The following is a 20,816-nucleotide window of genomic DNA, read 5'->3' on the forward strand; positions in this document are numbered from 1 at the left end:
TCTCTGATTTCATGTTGGCTTTTTGTACTCACAGCTTCCATCCCGTGCGGAACCAACCCCAATAATGTTGAGTGAATCAAATAATAAACAACTATAAATAAAAAAAGAATACCTACTCCGATAACCGTTTTATTTTGAAAGTTTTGGCAGGAGAGCTTTATTCTTAATCCCGGATAACTTGACACTGACGAAGCAAGTGAGAGCATGTGACTGGTCCCCACTCCTCCGCCTCAAAGTGCACCCCAACCCAATATCCCTCCGACACGCTGTCTCTGCGTGGCGGTTATCTCACCAGCCATGCTGGGGCTCCACACTCAGCAGGGATGAGGATTCACTGAACCCAAAGGTGTGGCAGAGCTCCGACACATCAGTACCTTGAAATCATCTGATGCTCCACCAGGTTTCAGAGAACAATGGACAATGGCCATCACTGTACTCCATATTGTCATTTATAGAATAGTGGTGGAATAAGTAGATCCTGTGCTAAAAATATAAAGACCATAACTAAAAAACACTCCATTATAAAGTTAAAGTCCTGCATTCAAAATGTTACGTAATGCTGTAAAAGTGCAAAGATCTTTTTTAATTCTTCTTTTAATAATGAGGTATTATATACATATTGTGTTTTTATTACTAGGGCATTCACACGTTATCAGTATCTTAACGACGTATAGTGGTCATGGTGAATGTATTGTTGGGTGGTTTAATCTATCACACCCTATAATATTTCATATTTCATAAGCTGGTCAAATGTTTTGGGTCACAATTGTAACCTGAAATGTAACGAGTAACCAGATGTGAAATAGGATTATATTCAGGAAAGTAAAATGTCCCTCTGAATTGTAATGGAGTAGTGACATAAAATAGAAAGACTCAAGTAAACAACCTCAAGGTTGTAATGAATGGACTTTCAGTGTTGTCCATAAATTTAGTTTCACTTGCTTTTCATCCATTAAATAACGTGTTTTTTTAGTCACTCCAATCAAAGAAAGGGCCGTTATATTTTAGATGAGAGATGATACCAACAGGGCTGAGTGAAGACGGTTGAGAATAGGCATCTTTAACGTCTTAAAATGGAGAGAAACTCAACTGCTGCTCATTTTTCTTGGGGCTCCATCCGATTCCCTGAAGGCCCGCTGGCAGTCCCTGGATCCCCATTTGGGATCTAATATTAGAACTGCAGTGCAGTAGGTGTAAGCAAACAGCTTCCAGGGAGCACTTGTCTTAAATGCTCTCATGCCAATTTTTTAATATGGCCTCCAAATCATTTTCTGCTGGTGTTCTGTTCGATGTTTACATTCATCAGGAGTCCCACTGTAGTGGCTCTGAGGGGCTATCATGCTCATTGAACACTAGCAAACAAATTTGGAGGCATTAAAAATAGACAAACGTTGCTATATTTAGGCCCTACGAGCGCGGCAAAGGATTTAAAATGTGCTGTGCTGGAGGAAAAGACACGTTGTTACCTAAATTGAAGAGGTTTTTCAGATGTAATGTCAGTGAGACCAAGGCGCTGTGTCTGGGAGGTAGGACGGGAGATGGCAGCATCGTCAAGCCTGTTATTACCCCCCCCCCCCCCCCCCCCTTCACACATCATTCCAGCTGTTGCCATGTGGCACGAGACTCAAGGTTCCACTAGCTGGAAAACATGGTTAAAGAAGTGATGTGAAAATGTATTTGATGTATTTTACCTGCTCTTTACTGTCTGATTGACACTGTGTTGCCAGAAAACCAAAGTCAACTTTCCATTTCATGTAATGGACAGCAATCACATCTTTATATATTAAGTCAGGGGATCACCTGTATAAGTCAACCTGATCGTCAAGGCTGGCGGATTCACCGCTAGTGTGGTTGTAAAATAAGATGAGATTTTCCCTCAGAGGAGGGAAACACCGTGCAATACCCAATCAACGGCCACAGCCGACAAGACTCCTCGCAGCTCTCATGACTGTTACAGCAGCGGCATGCATCAAACATTTAGTGTATCTCAACAACAGAGTGAAAGAATCTAGGACACATTGAACCACATAAACACACACAGACCTCTACGGCTAACATCTTGCTCTCCCCGAGAAGAGAACTGATGAGGAGCATCGTTGGATGCCTCCGTGTGTGCGTGTGTGTGTGTGTGTGTGTGTGTGTGTGTGTGTGTGTGTGTGCGCGCGTGCGTTGGTTGTTGCTGGGTCTCCCTGGCTGTGTTAGTTTTCTCTCTCCTCCCAGCTCAACTCATCCTTCTCACACTTGCTGTCTCGTGTAACTCATGCAAGACTCCTTCTGCTCCACAGAATCATTTCATGCATTTTTCACTCCTCCGTCACCGTGGTGTGTCCAGATGATGCTTTACATGAGTCACTGAAATGCACTCGCACACACACACACACACGGGCAGACATACATTCCCTCTGTTATCGGTTGAGGACGGGTATCTAGGCCAAACATTATTATCAACGTGTGGCACCCCTTGGGTGTGTTTCCATGGTGACCATCACATAACATTATATATGGGGAAGTGTTTTATTCAATGCTATTGTCACAACTATGCACACACACACACACACACACACACACACACACACACACACACACACACACACACACGCTGATGCAAATTCAATCACAGATCAATAGTCCTGATCAATCATTGAAATTGCCATGAAAACCACCTGAGGGCACATCATGCTGCAAAGCTGACAAACTAAACACACACACACACACACACACACACACACGGTATGGTCAGTGGTGTTCATGTCAGCGTCTGAAAGGTTCAGCTTTCTGAGCAGGGGAACAGAGGAGACAACAGTAATTATCTGTCTCTGTTGACTGTGTTCATGTTTTGTCATTCTTGTGAGGAAAATGTCTTCTGTGAAATGTTTCCACTGTAATCTGCAGTGTGTAATCGAAGCGGTACTGCATGAGTAATCACAGTAAGACTTTCATGTACAAAACAAGTTACAATTGAGTATCTTTTTCACCAGCATAACAGGCTGCTCGGACATGTTGCAGTGTTTTCGACAAACAACCGGAGGGATTGTACCGCGCATCCTTTTTATCAGTTCCAGGAATCATAGAAATCGAATACAATTTCCACATCCCGCTCTCCTCTCGCTGTCTCCCTCAGCTTTTTCTGCACCGGATTTGCAAAGCATAAATGCACAGCTGTCCTTACAAACGCATGGGCGATCATGCACACACAGCCAGCGACTACCTCAGACGTTAGATTTATGACAGGATAAGAGAGACTCAGGGTGTGTGTGTGTGTGTGAGCCAGTCAGCGGAGAAGCATCTTTTCTGACAATTGGCAGAAGTGAAGTTGCTTAGCAACCTTTGGCCTTGATGACAGGAAATTATGTCAGACACACACTTATTGACAGGCAGATAACAGGTGCACACGTGTGTGTGTGTGTGTGTGTGTGTGTGTGTGTGTGTGTGTGTGTGTGTGTGTGTGTGTGTGTGTGTGTGTGTGTGTGGACACGCAGACACACACATGCAGGGTGAACCTGGCAGGAGAGTAGATGAGAGGAATAGTGTTGAGATGATAATCTGGTTCAAAGGTTATAACAAACATTGTATTAATCCTCTCTAATGGGCCCACTGATCTCTGAGTCCATAAGGCTGACCTTACATACACATATATATATATACACACATACACACACACACACACACACACGGCATGGACTAAGCTGAGAATGTGCTGCTGTTTATGGGAGAGATGCATCTGCTGCTCTGTCATTTCTCAATGCATCCTCAAACCCTTCTGTGACCCCATCTCCTGCCTTCAGCCCGTTTCCTGTGATCCAACAGTCACGCCATCTCTCTGACTAGGCACATACACTTGCAACATGCACACACACACACAAACACAATGGAGCTTATTGCTGTGTGTTCTGGGAGAGAGAGAGATGGTGACATGTGGGGTTATATTTTGGAGTTGAAGCATATGAGAGAAGATATTTTGTTGTTAATCTGCTTCCCTCCCACGGTAGAAGTCGCAGGAGTTACAGCTCCACACAGTGTTCAGTCTGTGCCGCTGCACTGGTTTCCTTGTGGGATTTGGTGCTTTAATTATTCATGTTTGTGAAGGAATGAGCTGCCAAAGACCCTGAAACTCAATGAGTTTGAGGATCTGCTTTCGAGGACATACTTCATCCTCTCTGAATAACCCAGTTACTTCCAAATATATCCGATACTTCATGTGCTGCAGTACATCAGTCTTTTACCACCTATATGTGTGGTATGTGTTGTCCATCGTGTACTTTGGGCTTCTTGTAACAAAATGTGGTTGAGCCTTTATGTCCATGTTGCTACTGTTGACAAAACTTTCCATGAAGACATCTATAGCGCATTATGAGGCCATTCATAGTGCATTATAATGCATTTATAATGCTTCATTAACGCATTTCACTTTACTTAGCACACACATGATACAGGATGTACTATTACTGCAAACTATGGATCCTTAAGTACAGGAGAGTATACGTAGTCATAAACTATTATAAGCCCCATCAGTCAACCTTATAATTATTAAAGAGCATCCATAAGACATTTGGACGTTATAAGTCATCTATAATATTAGTGAATCAGAAAGCATGATAATTCACTTTGAATGCCCCCATAACACGCTATAGATGTGGTCTGTTTTAGATAGTATGTACAGATATAGTACCGTACATTTTAATTGGAGTACCTGTGTTTACACATTCTTAGACGGTGGGAGCACACAGGAACAACTTGCACTGGAATGGAGGAAAATTATTTATGATCTACACACAATTGGCAGCCCAACTAATTAAATTCCCATCTCATCAGTACTCTTATTTTTTTCAAATCCATAAAGAATGAAATATACACAAGGAGCAAAAGCACAAAGAGCAGCCAAATGTCTTGAGAAAGACTTCACACGTTTAGAAGGCGATCATCAAACTGTCAGGTAAAATCAACGAGCTCGCTATTAACTTATACCGACGTATTCGCTATGTCGCCAACATAGTCTCCTACATACCTACATGCTAAATAAAATTAAAGTGCGTAATGGGCTAAGAGTCTCAGTGGTAGCGTAGTGTAGATCGTCTCCATTTCAGCATTGGCCTTGAAAACAGTAGACGCCATGTTGAGCGATTTCCAACTCGTTAAGTTCCTTTTTATATATTTGATAAGAAAAGTCAATATTCCCACGATAGCGTTTTCCTGTTTCATCCCAGTATTCACACGTTTAGATGTGCAGCATCTCTTTAAATGTCTAATAGTCCATGCTACAGCACGGTGCCATTAACCTTCATCTGTGTGCTCATTACACAACTCAGAGTCCAATCATTGATAAAGAACAACTCAGACATTTTCATGAGGTCAAAACATTTTAATTAAAAAAAACAAAACCCGAACAACTCATTTGTAAGAACCAATTTGTCCAACTTCCGTCACATTTCACTTTCTCGTGCACACACACACACAACATGGACACCTACTGCAACTCTGGAACAAAAACATGCCGACTGATTTGATCCAATCCATTTGATCAATCCAGTGTAGCATGGGCACATAAAGATTTGTTTTCACTTAAAAAGGACCATACTGTGATGGTGTCGGTTTTAGCACATTAATCAAAAACACTGAAGTGCTGACTATTTCCAAAGATGCAAGTTTGGTAAGAAAATCAACTTGATAACCTATCCAAGAATAATGTGTTACCTTTATTTAAGCTAATTTATAACCCCCCCCCCAAAAAATACAACTCCTGGCATGATTGAAACCAGTGGCTGCCTAAAGATGATTTTATCAGAGTTGAAAATGAGTTGCAGTAATGGAAAGTATTCCTGATTTGGACTTAATGTACTAAAACATGCAAAAACCACAAGTATAGTCCTAAAAAAAAAATCACTTACAACAACCCTCATAGCAACGAAGGTTATTCCGCATTTAAGCCTTGAACAGCACACAGGGATGTGAGCAAAACAAACGGAGGGAAAATTATTATGTGAAGCAACAGCTCATCTATTTACAAATGAATCAGAGATGGAGAAACGGCAATTCCTCCTCAACAAAGAAGCAATCACATCCCTGAGTACAGTGTTTTGTTATTCCTATCATTTAGATTCACTGCTGTGGATCCGGTATTATCATCAAGTCCTTTCTGCCCGGCTCTAGGTGGATCACAATAGTGCCGCACAGCATCAAATTCCAAGGTTTCTCTGACCCAAAGTCTCAAAGAAAAGGCTCACATTGAACATTAAAGAAACCTCCGCAGCGGTCGCAACGCTGAAATCCAGGCACAACAAAGTACCGCGAGTACATTAAGTGAACAACAGCCAGACAGCCGTCCAGTGTCGTGGACAGTCAAAGACTTGTGTCACCTCTCAGAGTGGCACATGGAGCAGCATGCCAGTGTTAGCAGATATGTCTAGAACACATCATTATCTCCTTATTAACAAAAGGCTAGTGTGGAGCCCCTTCCTCTGCTTTCTCCATCTTCTCCTCCTCTTCCTCCACATCTTTGTCCTTGCTCTTTTTGTGTTTCTTCTTCTTGTGTTTGTGCTTGTGCTCTTTTTGTTCTCCTTCCTTGCCCTGGGCGCTGTGCTTCTTGTGCTTCTTGTGTTTTTTGTGTTTCTTGTGTTTCTTCTTCTTCTGTGGTTCTTGTCCTTCCATCTTCTTGATGGTGGCTGCCGAGCCGCTGTGGTTGCTCTGGGTGGGGCTGGAGGGTTGGCTGCCAGACACACTGCCACTCCTTCCCCTCTCCGTCTCAGAGCCTTCGCCTTCACCTTCGCTGTAGTCGGGCACAAAGGCCGCCTCGTCCGTCTCGCGGCCCAGGTCAGAACACAATCGCTGTCTCCTGGGCTCTAGGACACGACCCTCCTCTCGTCCTCCTCTGCCCTCTGCAGCTCTCTCTTCCTTCCCGGTTACTCCTCGTCCCTCATCTCTTGCTGCAGATCTCCCCTCCTCTCTCGCTGCAGATCTCCCCTCCTCTCTCGCTGCAGATCTCCCCTCCTCTCTCGCTGCAGATCTCCCCTCCTCTCTCGCTGCAGATCTCCCCTCCTCCCTAACAAGTTTCAGTTTGGTTGGTTTGTCGGTATTTGTCTGTGCCGTCCTGCCACCTTTACCCTCTTCCCTCGGCACTCTCCCTTTCCTCTCTTCTTTCCTCTCTTCTCTCCCTGCGCCTCGCCTCTCCTCCCTTGTGGCATCCTTTCCTTCACCCCTAACAGGTTTCGGTGCTTCAGTCTGCCCTTCTCTGGCTCGGCCCCTTTGTGGCACTGGTGAGGGCTCCTTGGGTGCACTAGGTCCGTTTTCCTGGCCTTCTTCGTCGTCCTCTCTTTCCCACTTGGAGCGAGGAGGCGGCTGAATGAGCGGCTGCTCGATGGCCGGTGTGGGTTCTGGGCTGACGCTCTGGCTGCGGCCCCGGCTGTTCACGGGGCTCGATGGGAGCTGCTCTGCAGGTTTGGAGGATACACTCTTCTGATCTTTGTCTGAGTTTCGCTTAGTTTCTTGAGATGACCTAGTGTGGAAGGAAACAGACGTGTTTAAAAGAGTAATCTAACGATGACACGTTTCACTCCTACAACAGCGTCAGACTCAGGATGGATAGAAAGTTATCAATAATAAAGCAGCAGAACCAGAAAGATCACCTTTTTTACTCCGCGCATTCTTCTTCCTTGTGAAAACCTGCCGCCTACTTTACTGACAAAGCAACGGCGCCGCTGACAGTTCGTCAGAGATTTCTGTGTTTTGTGCTAGTAGCAGGCTAATGTAGCCTCGAGCCGACAGGGGTCCGGTAAGCTCACTTCTTGCTTTTTAGACTTGAAGACTTGATCCCCAACTGACGGAGGCTCAGGTGACAACACTTGAGGTAATGTATCCGACTTTGTGCAGCTCGCTCTGGAGTCACAAAAGGCTTTACGCAAAGAGTTCCCCTTTAAGGCGACCGAGGCTCAGGCTGGGTTACAAGAATCCCTACAAGTCATGATTTATTTTCATTATAAAATAATTGGCAGATGATCAATTTGATTAATGGTTTGGTCGATAAACAGTGAAAAACGACTAAAATCTCAGGTGACGTCCTTAAATTGCTTGTATGGACAAAAGCAATTTAAGCGAGTGCAAAGCTATTCAGCAGAAAAACACGTAATTTTATCGATGCCGATTAATTCTCTGCCCATTAACTAACTAATTGCTTCAGCTCTATTTTTCAATACTGTTTACATAAAAAGTCATTGCAAAGACACGAGCAGACATGTTCTTGTGGATAGACTGAAAGCATGAATTCAGACTTTTTACAAATCTGCATCATTACGTAGTGACTTCGACATCCTTCTTATCCGTTTATTGCAATTAAATCACAGCAAAAGTGTTTCTTTTGGGTTCATACAGCTGTAGTGAAGCAGCCGACGTGTGGCTTGCTTAATACAGTGAATACATTACAAAGAAATTCAACAAGCGCCTTGCAAAATAGGCCCAACAGACTCACCTAGTGGAGCTCACAGTGTGGCTCGTCAGCGCCTTGCGGCTGATCCTGGGTTTGCTCTTCACAGCAGGCTCCTCGACATGTTTCACTGCTGGAAGAGAAGGAAGGGGGCGGAGAGGAAGCTGGTTTAATCAATGCTTAATTAGCTGGCACAAGACTAAATCAAAGTTATCATCTCTTCACACACGCGTGCACGGAAACAGAGATTCAAATTACCTTCTCTGTGAGCAGCAGCTGCTTTCTCTCCTGAGGGGGCACTCCTCTCCGTTCTGTCCTTGGACACACTCCTGGGAAATAAGAGCGAGATATAATTACACGTATTAACGACTGCGTTCACAGAACCACTATATCAAATCATGGATATGGATGGTGGTTTGACAAACGGCAGGGAAAACAAATGTAACGCACCTGTCAGATTTAGAAGATCGTTCTGACCCGTCGCCCCTCTCCTTAGACGATGTGCTTGGCTTCTCCTGAGGGTCTGAGGAGCTCCTGGAGCCGGATGACTTCTCCTGAGGGTCTGAGGAGCCGGATAACTTCTCCTGAGGGTCTGAGGAGCTCCTGGAGCCGGATGACTTCTCCTGAGGGTCTGCGGAGCTCCTGGAGCCGGATGACTTCTCTGCGATGGTCATTTTATCCAGAGAGACAGACCTCCCTCCTGCACTGGAGGGCTTTCGCTCAGTCCTCACCGACCTCTCTCCTTCGAGGTCTCTCTCCACTGTGACTGCTATTTTGTGTGAGCTGGAGACCCTGTCCCTCTCTCTGTCGGACATCGTGCCTCTGTCTGATCCTGAAGGTCTGTCCCGCTCTCTGTCCAGTCCGGAGCTTCTGCTCGACTCTCTGTCTGAACCCTGCAGTCGGTCTCCAGCACTTCCTGGTCTCTCTCTGCCGACTCCCCTCTCCCCAGATGCTGACCGCTCCTTTCTAATGGCACCTTCTGCTGTACCGCTGGGCCGGTCTCCTTCAGAGAGGTTAGCAGCCGCTGATCGGTCTGAGGTGGTCTTCTCAGACCCAGACGGTGTCCTGTCTCTGTCTGTGGCTGCTGACTCGGTGCTGCCCTTCCTCCCCAGGTCCCTGTTCAACTTGATCCTCCTCTGGGTCAGCGGCTTCACCTGAATATGGACATAAGCACATAGAAAGTGTTAATTCAGAACGACTCAGCGCTTTCATGAGATGATATATTCTGAAAGCATAATTTTTTGATTAATGGTTATGATGTTTTTCTCTAGTGCATAACTCAAAAAAAGCTATTTGGATGTCACCTTGCTCTAAAAGGACATTTTTTATTACTCATTCCATTTTACACACCATTATTCAATTAATCAGAAAAATAAATACAAAACATGAATTCGGGCTGCAACTAATTATTTTCAACTGGTCTATAAACTCACAGATGGTGAAAAATGCTCATCTCCTAAGCAAAAGCCTAAAACACAAACATTCCATTTACACCAAAGACAATCAGCAAATATTAAAACCAGCATCATTTTTGGGCATTTAACTGTTCTGTTGATTGACTAGTTGAACAATTGAGTAATTGTTTCAGCTCTAATGAGAATCATTAGCTGCAGCCATTTGTAAATACAAGAACTTAGTGAGTCTGATTTTTATAAATGCAGAATTACCAACGCAATTAATGGAGTTGACAATCACATCTGTAAGTACCGTCTGTAAACCCGCACATCATTACATCCCAGTGTTTCGGAGGACCCACCTGAAGGTCCATTAGCGGTCTGATGGATCCTCGTTCCGTGTCTCCCCGGCCCATATCACGGCTCCCCTGCATGGGAAGAAGACCGGACCGGTCTGAGGGGGGTGGGAGTCTGTGGACCGGGTTCTGATGAGACATGTGAGAGTGGGAGATGACATCACCTCCGAGCCCGTCTATTCTCCTCAGCTTTCCAGGAGGGGGTCCGAGCAAAGAGCGGCCCTCCTCTCCCATCCTCCTCCGACTGTCGGGGGAGGGAGGTCTGTGGGGGAGTGGGAGTCCGTGTTGATGGGGGTCGGGAAGGAAACAACCTCCCTGAGGAAGCTCTCTTCTCCCCCACATGTCGTGGCTGGGCCGCGGGCCGTCATGAAGAGAGGGATGGTGTGGAGGAAGGCTCTGGCAGGACAGTGGGGGGGTCTTTAGCGGGGCGGGCCTCACCTTCTCCTTTTTAGGGGTAGAGTTGGGGGCGTCTTCTGGTTTGGTTTTAATGGGCTTTAAAGGTTTTGTACCGGAGGAGGAGGAGGATGAGGAGTCTTTTTTGGTCACCACACCTTCTGCGGGCCTTTTCTTCACTGTGTCACTCTTTACCTTCACGCTCTCAGTCTTAACTTTAGCTTTTATCTTTTGGCCGCGGTCTTTCTTTGTCCTATCGGACGGAGTCTTTGATGTTGACTTGGTTGACTGTTTAACGGGTGCAGCGGTGCTTTTAGAAGCTGGCGCTTTAGAGGTCGCGGCTCCAACTGAAGCCTTTGAGGACACGGGAGGCGTTTTAACGAGTGAAGGCATTTCGTCCATCGGTTCGTCTCTGACAGGAGTCGCATCCCCTCTGTCTACTGACTGATGTGATGCCTCCGATTCGTCCCCAGTCCTCTTCTTCTTTACTTTCTTTGTCTTCAGGAGTTTAGCGCTGGACTTAGTCGCTGATGAGGAAGAGGATGGAGGATGGTTAGGGGGAGCCCCTCTCTCGTCTCTTCCTCTTCTTCCTCTCCCCTGGGGGGAGTAATTTCTAGATAATGGGGACATTCTGTCCCTCTCCCTGTCTCTGCTACCACGGCCTCTGTGATGCATTGAGGGGTGGTCGTAGTCTTTGTAGTACTGGTTGTACCAGTCTGCATACTCCTTCTCCCACTGCCGATACCGTTCTCTTTCCCAGCGCTCATTGCCTCCAGGACTAGGACCTTTCAGTTCATACGGTGGGAGCTCCCGAGGAGGCGGCTTTCGTCCACCAGGGCTGCGGGGCCGGAAGCCACCAGGACCAGGGGGAGGGGGAGACCGTGGCCTATAGGGTGCTGGTCCTTCTGCTCCCTCCCAGCCTCCTGGCCGGTAGGGGGGAGGAGACCGCGGTGAGCCAGACCGACGATACCCATAAGACCTTGAACGGGAACGGGACCTTGACCGCGATCGTCCATAACTGCGGCCATTGCGTCGAGAATAAGGGGAGCGAGGATAAGACCGGCCATGGGAGCGTGAACGGGATCGACTGGGAGAATAAGAGTAAGACCTGGATCTGGATCTAGAGCGAGAGTAAGGAGAGCGGCTGAATGGAGAACGACTGTATGACCGGGATCTAGCAAAGGAAATGGTTCAGAAGACCAGAAGGAAAGATTGAATTATGCAAATTCTAACAAATGGCTTTAAAAGGATTACATGCAATTAATGAAAAAACTAAAAACTATTTTGATATGCGGTCTTCATGAAGTTACCTTGAATATGATGGTCGTCGTCTCTTTGGTGCATTTCTGTACTTCATAAGCTCTTTGTGGAAGTCTTTAGTAAATTCATCCAGTTTGGATGTAACTCTGAGGATACAAAGACAAAAACACTGAAACTACGAAGAGCTACCCTCGTGTGAAACCTCAATAGTTCTTACGTCACTGATGTTAATGTTATATATGCGTTCATTTCACATTAGAAATTCGTAACTGTATGAAAATGAAAAGGAAAAAACTCACGTGTCCTGTCGGTGGTGCCGCTGTCTGTAGAAGTCTTCCTTAGAGAGGGGGGGCTGACCGAGGGGGGGCATAGGCAGAAGAGGGGGCTGGGAACCAGGGGGAACCCAGGGTGGGTTGAGCCCTGGGGGTCCGGGAACATAAACAGGCTGGGGTTGGTACCCCATGATAGGAGGGAGAAGGCCCGGGCCAGAGTTGTACGGCGGGGGATAGGACTGGGGTGGGGGCGGGTACATGGACGGCGCTGGGTACACTGGAGGGACAGGTGCAGGAGGTGGCTGGAGGTGAGTGGGGGGGTGGTCTCCTCTTACTCTGTAAAACCTGGTACAAAGGGAGGGACATGAACCATTGTGAGACCGACATATTACAAGACAAACTTTTAATTGATCAGATAGTCCCACAGACGGGTCTTACCTCTCCCAGGGTCGGCCTCCTCCTCGGTGAGAGTGCTGTGGTCGTGAATGGAGACCTAATAAAGAGCAGAGAGTTTGCTAGTTGAAGAATGTGGTTCCCTCAGGCTCACTTAATCTCCTTAAATGATCGAAATTAAACCTCCTACCTGGTGGATGAGGCGGCGTTATAGGCGGTGGGGGGCCGATCCTATTTAAATGGTAGTTCTGTGAGAGAAATCACAGTGAGAATAATGTAGTTACCGCCAAGATAAATTACAGTTTCTTGTGTTCACAAGTATGTGCAGAAGCAGAAATCTGTAGGTTCTCAGTTCAACTTGGCACAAATCAATTATACCGCTTTTCCACGAATGCAAGCGTCTAGGGGAAATGGTGTTAATCTTTTTGGTAGAATAGCCATCATGCATGGGCTCCTAATGATCCAAAACTGGTTTATCAATATACCGCTACATGCTCGTCAACAAGAACATATGGTGTGGTATTCATTACTCTACATATTAAAACAAACAAGTTTACAATAAACAAGTGTCTTCTGTATTTTAGGGATGGTGAAGGTTCTCTTAATATTGGTGTCATAGAAAAACAAACATATCAATTAAAAATATGTTTGTTTTTTCTCTTGATGTTTCTTAGATTAATATAATCAGTAATGGTCACCAGCCACGAAATTCCTTATCAGTGCAAAAAATGTAATAAAACTTACATAACGAGACAAGAGACGGTAAGTAATCTGCGGGGTCATATTGAATCTCTTGTATTCAACGCTGATAACAGTCAGTGAGATTGAAGCGGTACACCTTGGTTCAAGTGGACTGCTTTTTAATGAGTAGCAGCAATCTCATCTGAAGTGCACGGCCACGGGTGATAAAGCAGGAAGGCAGGCAGGACGTTTGCTCTCGTCTCCAAAATATTAACAGTAGTAAACAAAGCAACAACACAAACTAACATCACGAACATGAAGACTCAAATGTAAAGGGGTACGGAACAACATCAGTAATGTGAAAGCCGAGTGGCGGGGGAATGAAGTGGGAAGTAACTGTACTCTGGCATGGTGTGAATAAATCTAGCTCATGTGAAAACGCCACGATTCAGATGTTCAAGGCGGCCTCATCTGTGATCCACTTACTGAGGGTCCTGAAGAGTCTGGTGTCACAGTAGGTTCTGGATTTGACTCACTGGAACATAAAACAGACGGAGACATTTAGAAATAAAAATGGCGTTTCATTTCAAACGTCACTTCTTTAGACTGCAGCTTAGATTAAATTTACCACGGAGGGGGTGGTTCCCCATGGCTGGCGGAGTGCATAGGAGAATGGTGGTCAACAACAGGTGACTGTTCTGGTGAATCATCTTGTTCTTCAACAGCAGCAGCATGCGGAGGGGTCGGAGCAGAAGTAGGAGCAGGTTCAGGAGCAGGAGTGGGTGCAGGAGCGGGGGGCGGGACCTGTACTTGAGGGGCAGCGGAGGGTGCGCTTGTGGGAGGAGGGTGAGTGATGTGGGCCAGCAGCGGGTCCTGCTGTCGCGAGTGCAGTGGCCGGACCAACTGAGGGCGCGGTGGCGGCGGGGCTGCATTTTGCACCTGCTTGCGAACATGTTTGGTGTATCCGGTCTCATTCTTAAAGTTGTTCACAGCCTGAATGAAGAGAAGTGTTTAAAAAAAAAAAAAAAAAAAGATGTTGTGCTTTTTTCAAATTTTTGCTTTGAGTTAAAGTACCAAAACATGCAACACATCAAAACGCATGCATTTGAAAGGGGGGTTACCTGTCGGAGAAACTTGTTGGCGATGAGATTATCAGGTGAAACATCGGACTGTTTGCATGTGAAGCAGGTGTGCTCCTCTGAGTCCAACAAGGCAGTCCTGATACCTGAAAACAAACAGCCCTTGATTAGACGGAAGCTAATTTGACAAACAACTCAAGCCTTTAGACACATGATTATGTACATTTTTATGAAAATAACTTCCCCTCAACCTGCCTAGTCACCATATATTCAAGGGCATCATTTTCTACTTTTTCTAAGAGTGAATTTAGACTTTCCCATCGATTGAGTGTGAGATCAGTCCATCACACTGTGGAACATAAAAATGAGTTTCAACGACTCAGAATGAAGCATGCCGTGAGGCAGCAGTTCTCTAGAGGGGCCACTGTTGATTAAATAGATATTTCTGCCATTTCCCCAGTCAATTTTTCCTAAACATCTTTGCAAAATGGACACTTTAAAACATGTGTGACGGGACCAAAACATTTAGTAGTATATTTGAGATGTTTGCTTGGCAAAGCCTCGTTTTGACTCCCTACTTGTATTAGTTTGTATCACTTATTTGCTGTGCAAATGAAGATCTTTATCACGAGTAAGAACTCACACTCATCGCAGTAACTGTTTCCACAGCAGGGTATAACGACGGCATCCGTCATCAGGTCATTGCAAATCGGACACAAGAGTTCGTCGGGGATTGGGTCGGTCTCGTCCTCAGAGGATGACTCGTCATGTGGAACAAACGGAGGGCGCTCCTTCTTTCCTTGTGCATATGCCTCCCTGTATGAACAGAGGTTTGTTTGTTTTAGTTTGGAGGACCATAAGAAAAGCAAAAAGAAGGAAACAACAGTCAACCTGTGATTGTGGTCACAACAGATGGGTTAAGACAAATGTGGCAAAAATAAATGTGCCATGAGAGAATATTTAACATTGGCTGAAACGTACGCATCTATAGCAGGTATAGCATATTCTCCAGTGCTGGTTAACATGGCTCCTTTGGTGCCGGGCTCTGCCTTCACCATGAAGCTCTGAGGAATGCCCTTACTAATCCTCACTGGCTTGGCACTCTCCACACTCTTATCCTGGATCTAGAAAGTTAAAAAGAAACATTTAAATGAAACGCAACACAAATCACAATTACAGACTTTGAAGATGAAACGAGAGATGATAATTACCATCAGCAAGGGGCATTGCCGAATGTAGTGGCCAGCCTTTCCACAACGAAAGCAGGTATAGTGAGCAGGTGGAGGTCCAACACACTTCTTGGAGTAACTAGAGACAAGTTCAATACATTTCTTAAAACTATATACACAGCTAGAGAAAGACATGGTTTAGTATACTGCTTCATGAGTGTAAACACAGAACAAAGGCTGACTTTCATCGAGCACAAGAACACAGAGTGTGTGTGTGTACTAACTGTATCGGGTCATATTCATGATTGGACTGAGATATCATGGCTTTAATCTTGTCCTCCTCTGATGCATTCGCGTCAACCAGGTTGGCAGTCTAAAACACATAATGGAGAGAGGGAGAAAAAAAAAAAAAAAAGAATAGATCAGAGGATGTCAACGCCACAAGATGAAAGGAAACATCTGTTGAACTTGAGCAGCGTTTGTTCTGGAAGTACAGCCCGCATGTACAGAAACAGTACCTTGGCGAGTTGGGCGAGTGACATAGACGGAGAAGAGTCGGTCTGTAGGAGAATCAGAGTAGAGATATTAAAAGGTTTTAACACAATATCTAATAAGACATACAGTGGAAGATAAGAGCCCAGATAGTCCCCCACCACATCTGTGTCCAGTCTCCATCTAAGTCAAGATTAAAGTCTTTGTTGAGGACCGAGTGCATGAAATAATGCAGGCATGCGAGCATGTAAATCAAGACATGGTTTATTAGGCGCATCCCTCTACAGACAGTTTCGAGTCGTAACTAAAAACATAATGTTGTACCTCACCTAAAGCCTCACCTAAGGTTGTATCTATTCAGAGCGGTTTATATGAAGAGATCTACATTATTTAGAGAATAAAATAAGATTTCCCCAATCATAGGAATATCAGGTAAGATGCCTTTGATCTGTAGTCCCAATCTCTTTTTTTTATTTTTTTAAATAATGTCTATTCACTGGCCAGGTGATATAAAAGTATTACAGCTCCGATAGAAAATGCAACGTTTGTGATTTTAGTTGCAAGTTTCAGAAATATTTACTGATTCAAACATATCCTGAAACATATTCCTGATCATGTATGGGAACCCTGGAGAACTTAAACACAGCTGAACTGCACAACCATATGTTCCGAGTCCTTCAGTTATGACGATGATAACGTCCTACAGCATCTACTTTAAAGCCACTCCCTATTTGGGCACCATCAGCAAACTCCAGAAGTACAAGACTAGCACATCTGTCTGTAAAGTCCCTAAAGCTTCCACTACGGTAGGGAGAGGCCGATTTCCTCAAAGAAATACTTGACATTTAATTTAACATGCGGTCTCCCTTCACCAGGCCACAGGGATTCAAGTTTTAGCACAGACTTGTCAAACGAGGTCGTCATAGACGTTAGAAGCTTTCATCAAAACCAGTTCACGCCTGCTTTCTGTAAACTAATGAGCTTGCAGGGAGTTGTGTCAAACAGTTTCAGTAAGAAATGCAAACACTGTTAAAGTGTCAAATATTTACAGCTGACGAGACAAATGTAGAAATGCTTCTTTAAATAAAGTGCCTGATGAAGAAACTACTAAGAGTTGTCAAGTGTTCCCTAAAAAGCGCCCCAACACCTCTGGAGTGAAGGGAGAAAGCAGGTCGAGTGATGTTTCTGATGCAGGTCAGGAGTCAATGAACCGTGAGAATTAAGTCTCACGCACGGACAGAGAAAGTCATACTTTACAGCGACCAACACAATGGCTGCTCTGCCCATTTCTTGGGAAAATGCTCTTGGAGGTAAATAAACAAGTGGGCAGGGTGGGTTGTCCGTCGTGATATGCAGGGCTCGGAGGAAAGACTGGGTATTGCAGAAGGCTGTGGAGGGAACACACAGGGATCTGGTGCAAGTGGTTCTGACACTGAACCACTGAACAACTTTATTGACAGGTTCTGCAGCTTACAGCTCACAGGACACACTACACCAGTATACTTCTCACTGCAGCAGCCATGGAGGGCCTCCAGAGATTGACAAGATATTTACTTTACTGATAATCTGTCAAAGGACTTTGTGATCAAGTCACAGCAATAGAAGTCAGTGGCCAACGGACAGCATCTCACGTACCAAAACGAGCTTCTTAACCGATGCCCCAAACCACAAAAATACACTTCGAGCTAGTAGCTGCTGTTTGTAAGACAGACACGTAGGAATCTGAATTAATTCAAAGCTTTGAACTCATCAGGATGACATCTGTGAGCCTTTGGGGTTTAACGGTTGTGTGCAGTCCATACTCAATGCAGAATAGAACATCTTCATGGTGAAATTGTACAGGACAAAAAGAATTGACATGGGCAAATATTACTGAACAAGTTTAAGTATATTAAAGATTAGCAGGGTGAGCTTTCAAAATAAAACACTGGTGAGTCTCTCCCACAACTTTAGTCTTGTAATCAAAGTTAATTACAATCAATCCCAGCCACATTTTACTTCATTGGGTTCTTAAACCACATAGAAATTGAATATTTTCACAGAAAATAAAATGACAAAAATACCATATTTGTTCTTTTACAAACCCCTTTAAAATACATTTTCCTGGCCTGAGGCAGGCAACAATACCATTTCATTATGAAATACAATCATTAACAAATGACGTGATATCTCAATCCATTATAACGTGGCAACAGTTCAACAAGTTCATTAAAAAAAAACAAAGGTGGCCAGTCTGTTGTTTCTCATCTTAACCTCATCTCGTTAAGCAATTTGAAACTTTAATCTGCTCCTTTCAAAACAGAAACCCAGTGTTTTTAGAGAGAAACAACAAACTATTGTTAACTGTGGTGACTCCAGGAAACCCTCCCAAATAGACATCAAATAACAGAGGTTGAGATCTCAACACAAATGTAGCCAACACACAGTGAACAGAGGATACACACAACTGGATCAGTACTGACAGAATGTTCTCAAGAAAGGTGACTAAAGCCAGAAAGAGGGGGAGAGGGAGAGAGGTGAGAGGAGGAGAGAGGGTTGATTTTGGGTTTGTTTTACATACGGGTCTAGAAGATCCCACCACAGCTGTGTCAGAACGATCTCTGCGGAAACAAAAGCAGAAAGAAACAATCAGCTGTTGACAAAACTCAAGAGCAAACATTAAAACCACATCCAGTGTAAAGTTGGCCGCATTCACACCAGATCAGGCAGTGCAGCGTAAACAACAGTCTTCCCATTCATTTAATAATGTAGTACTTTCGGTATACTTACACAATGAACGTCCTGCCAGCAGGTTTCACCCCTCCAAGCGGAGTGCGGCGGACGATCACGGACGAGTGTTTCGGGATGTGGATTTCATCATCGGTGTATTCTACAAAACACAAGACACAAATTATAGTTCAGACATAAAACATTGTTCAGTAGAATATGTAGCAAAGTAACTTCTGGGCAGACAAAAAAATGGCGTATAAACCTAGTCAGTCGTGTACACACAGTGTCTTAATACGTAATAATATTAGATGTAACATTGTTTTATATCAAATAAGTGCACAAAAAGATGGTGTTGGAGGAGTTAACTATGACTTGCATAGTCTCACAATTTCAATTTAGGTTATGAAATAAATAAATAAATATATATATAAATAAATAAATATATATATATATATCAATAACCAAAAGATCTGTGAGTTAATAAAAAATCATTTTTCGTATATATTTTTTAGGAATCACCTGGTACATTTGGGTATTTGATACAAATAATATTACAATATTAGTAGCTTGACATAAAAAAACAACCTGGCTGAGGAAAATGTTAATATAGTTATCTAGACACGTGGTATGGAGCTAAAACAACCGATCGACAAAAACAATTTGATTTATCTTTTTTAAGAAAAACATGTGGCATATTCATAAACAATGAAAATAGTCCTTCATTTCAGTGTTATGCCATTTTACCTCTGTCCTAATGTTGAGACAGACGAAAATGTACACCTGTTATCAAACTATTACTCTCCAAAAAAAAAAAAATGGACGACATGTTCTTGTCAGCTGATCACATACCTTCTCGCGTCTGCGCATTGGTGATCTGCAGGTCGCAGTCTGTGGCCTTGAGGCGCTCTCGGCCCATAATCTGCTTCTTAAGCTCGTTGAGGGTGATGTGCAGCCCATCGAAAGTGACAGTGTTGTAGTCCAGTTTGGAAGAGAACTTATAGTGAACACACGACATTTTAACAGGTCTAAGCACTTAAGTCAATCAAGCACAAGGAAGAAAAAAAAAAAACACAGGCCTGGTATGATAACGAAATAAAAACAGCGTCAACACTGAACACAGCTAGATCTGGTGACTTTAATATGTTAAACTTTTGTTATATTCGCTGAAACACTGTAGACAAAAGGAGGTGGGTGTAAGGGGCCAAAGAGTCTTTGTTATTGCCAACAAAAAATAATCGAGATGCGAGGCCAGAGCGCCATGGAGCGGCGTCGTGTGCCTCGTCAGTTCTTTAGAGTCCGATTAAACATAACAGGGTGCCTCCGAGAGAGTCCATTCAGCACAAAGTAAATCTATCACAGCGGTGTGAATGAGGTCCTTCGTGAATAGTCTTTGGTGGAAAGCCCCAGCTGCTAGTGTGGCTAACAGCGGGCCAGGGCATCAGTCCGTGAATGTTTGCCTTGTTGGTACAGTTCGTATTTGTCAAGGCAAACCCGCCCGAGCTCCTCAAAAAGTCCACAAAACCAAATCTTCCGCAACGAGTCCACAAATGTTATCGCCGATAGACCTCCTCGAAGAACGTATTCTGAAATCGTAATATACCGTTTTAAGTGCTAAATTAGCTAGTTAGCTAATGTCAAGGCTAGCATGCTACACCTCGAGATTAGCTAACGATACCTCGCCACCAACACAACATGAAACCACCACTTGCCTATCAGAAGCTAACAGCTAGCTAACGTTAACGGTTAACGGCGCTATGCTAACCAATGCACCAGTTAGGTGATCGGGACGCAAAGGTTCCTCTTCATTAAACGGCCATTTTCCATCACGTCGAGTTGAAAGTTGAGTATCCGCGTTAATCTTCAATTTAAATCCATAAAATCCATTTCGATGATCCAAACTGCTTCTCTCCTCGCTGTTTCATCAAAATGGCGCATGTCGGAACCGGAAATACACAGGGTTCTTCCAAAGACTACACATGAACGCAAGAGGTTTCACGTCGGTCTATTTAAAAATGGAAGCACACTTCCTCCAGAACAACGATATGAAAATATTGGCAGTTAGTTGAATGAATTGGTAGTTCATCATTTTTTTTTTTTTTTTGTAGATACCGGCTTCCATAATCTGGAATGTTATTCTATCTAATATTAAATTAATAAATATGAAAAAGTGAGGCAATACAGTTATTAATACATGTAGATATAAAT

The 20,816-nt window shown here is 44.2% G+C and overlaps 1 protein-coding gene across 3 annotated transcripts; it reads right to left on the minus strand.

The window, feature by feature from the left end:
• Positions 1 to 5,345: 5,345 nt before the first annotated feature.
• On the minus strand, positions 5,346 to 20,538 carry LOC306784649 (uncharacterized protein). 3 transcript variants are annotated; one of them, XM_079278707.1, is made up of 20 exons: positions 19,461 to 20,538; positions 18,672 to 18,771; positions 18,463 to 18,502; positions 15,929 to 15,970; positions 15,695 to 15,783; positions 15,453 to 15,549; positions 15,223 to 15,365; positions 14,885 to 15,057; positions 14,284 to 14,387; positions 13,791 to 14,155; positions 13,649 to 13,697; positions 12,672 to 12,729; positions 12,527 to 12,581; positions 12,116 to 12,433; positions 11,867 to 11,962; positions 10,170 to 11,676; positions 8,864 to 9,567; positions 8,672 to 8,742; positions 8,459 to 8,546; positions 5,346 to 7,489 (listed from the first exon to the last, which is right to left on the minus strand). In XM_079278707.1, the coding sequence occupies exons 1-20, from the start codon at positions 19,624 to 19,626 to the stop codon at positions 6,436 to 6,438; spliced, it is 5,319 nt and encodes a 1,772-aa protein (XP_079134833.1). In that variant the 5' UTR covers positions 19,627 to 20,538; the 3' UTR covers positions 5,346 to 6,435. The 3 variants fall into 3 exon arrangements, with proteins under 3 accessions (XP_079134833.1, XP_079134832.1, XP_079134831.1); XM_079278706.1 differs by having other exon boundaries at positions 8,459 to 8,543; positions 10,170 to 11,730; XM_079278705.1 differs by having other exon boundaries at positions 10,170 to 11,730.
• Between the last annotated feature and the right edge of the window lie 278 nt (positions 20,539 to 20,816).

This window comes from Melanostigma gelatinosum (genome assembly GCF_949748355.1).
Source record: "Melanostigma gelatinosum genome assembly, chromosome: 11".
Taxonomy (NCBI): Eukaryota; Metazoa; Chordata; class Actinopteri; order Perciformes; family Zoarcidae; genus Melanostigma; species Melanostigma gelatinosum.

What these genes read in the sequence shown, in the direction of transcription:
- LOC306784649 (XM_079278705.1), bottom strand. Translation starts at nt 19,626, where the DNA reads ATGTCGTGTGTTCACTATAAGTTCTCTTCCAAACTGGACTACAACACT. An exon ending in AAACAGTTACTGCGATGAGT is followed by an intron (nt 14,388 to 14,884) that starts GTGAGTTCTTAC and finishes GTTTGTTTTCAG; the next exon opens with GTATCAGGACTGCCTTGTTG. An exon ending in CGATCTTCTAAATCTGACAG is followed by an intron (nt 8,743 to 8,863) that starts GTGCGTTACATT and finishes CTTATTTCCCAG; the next exon opens with GAGTGTGTCCAAGGACAGAA.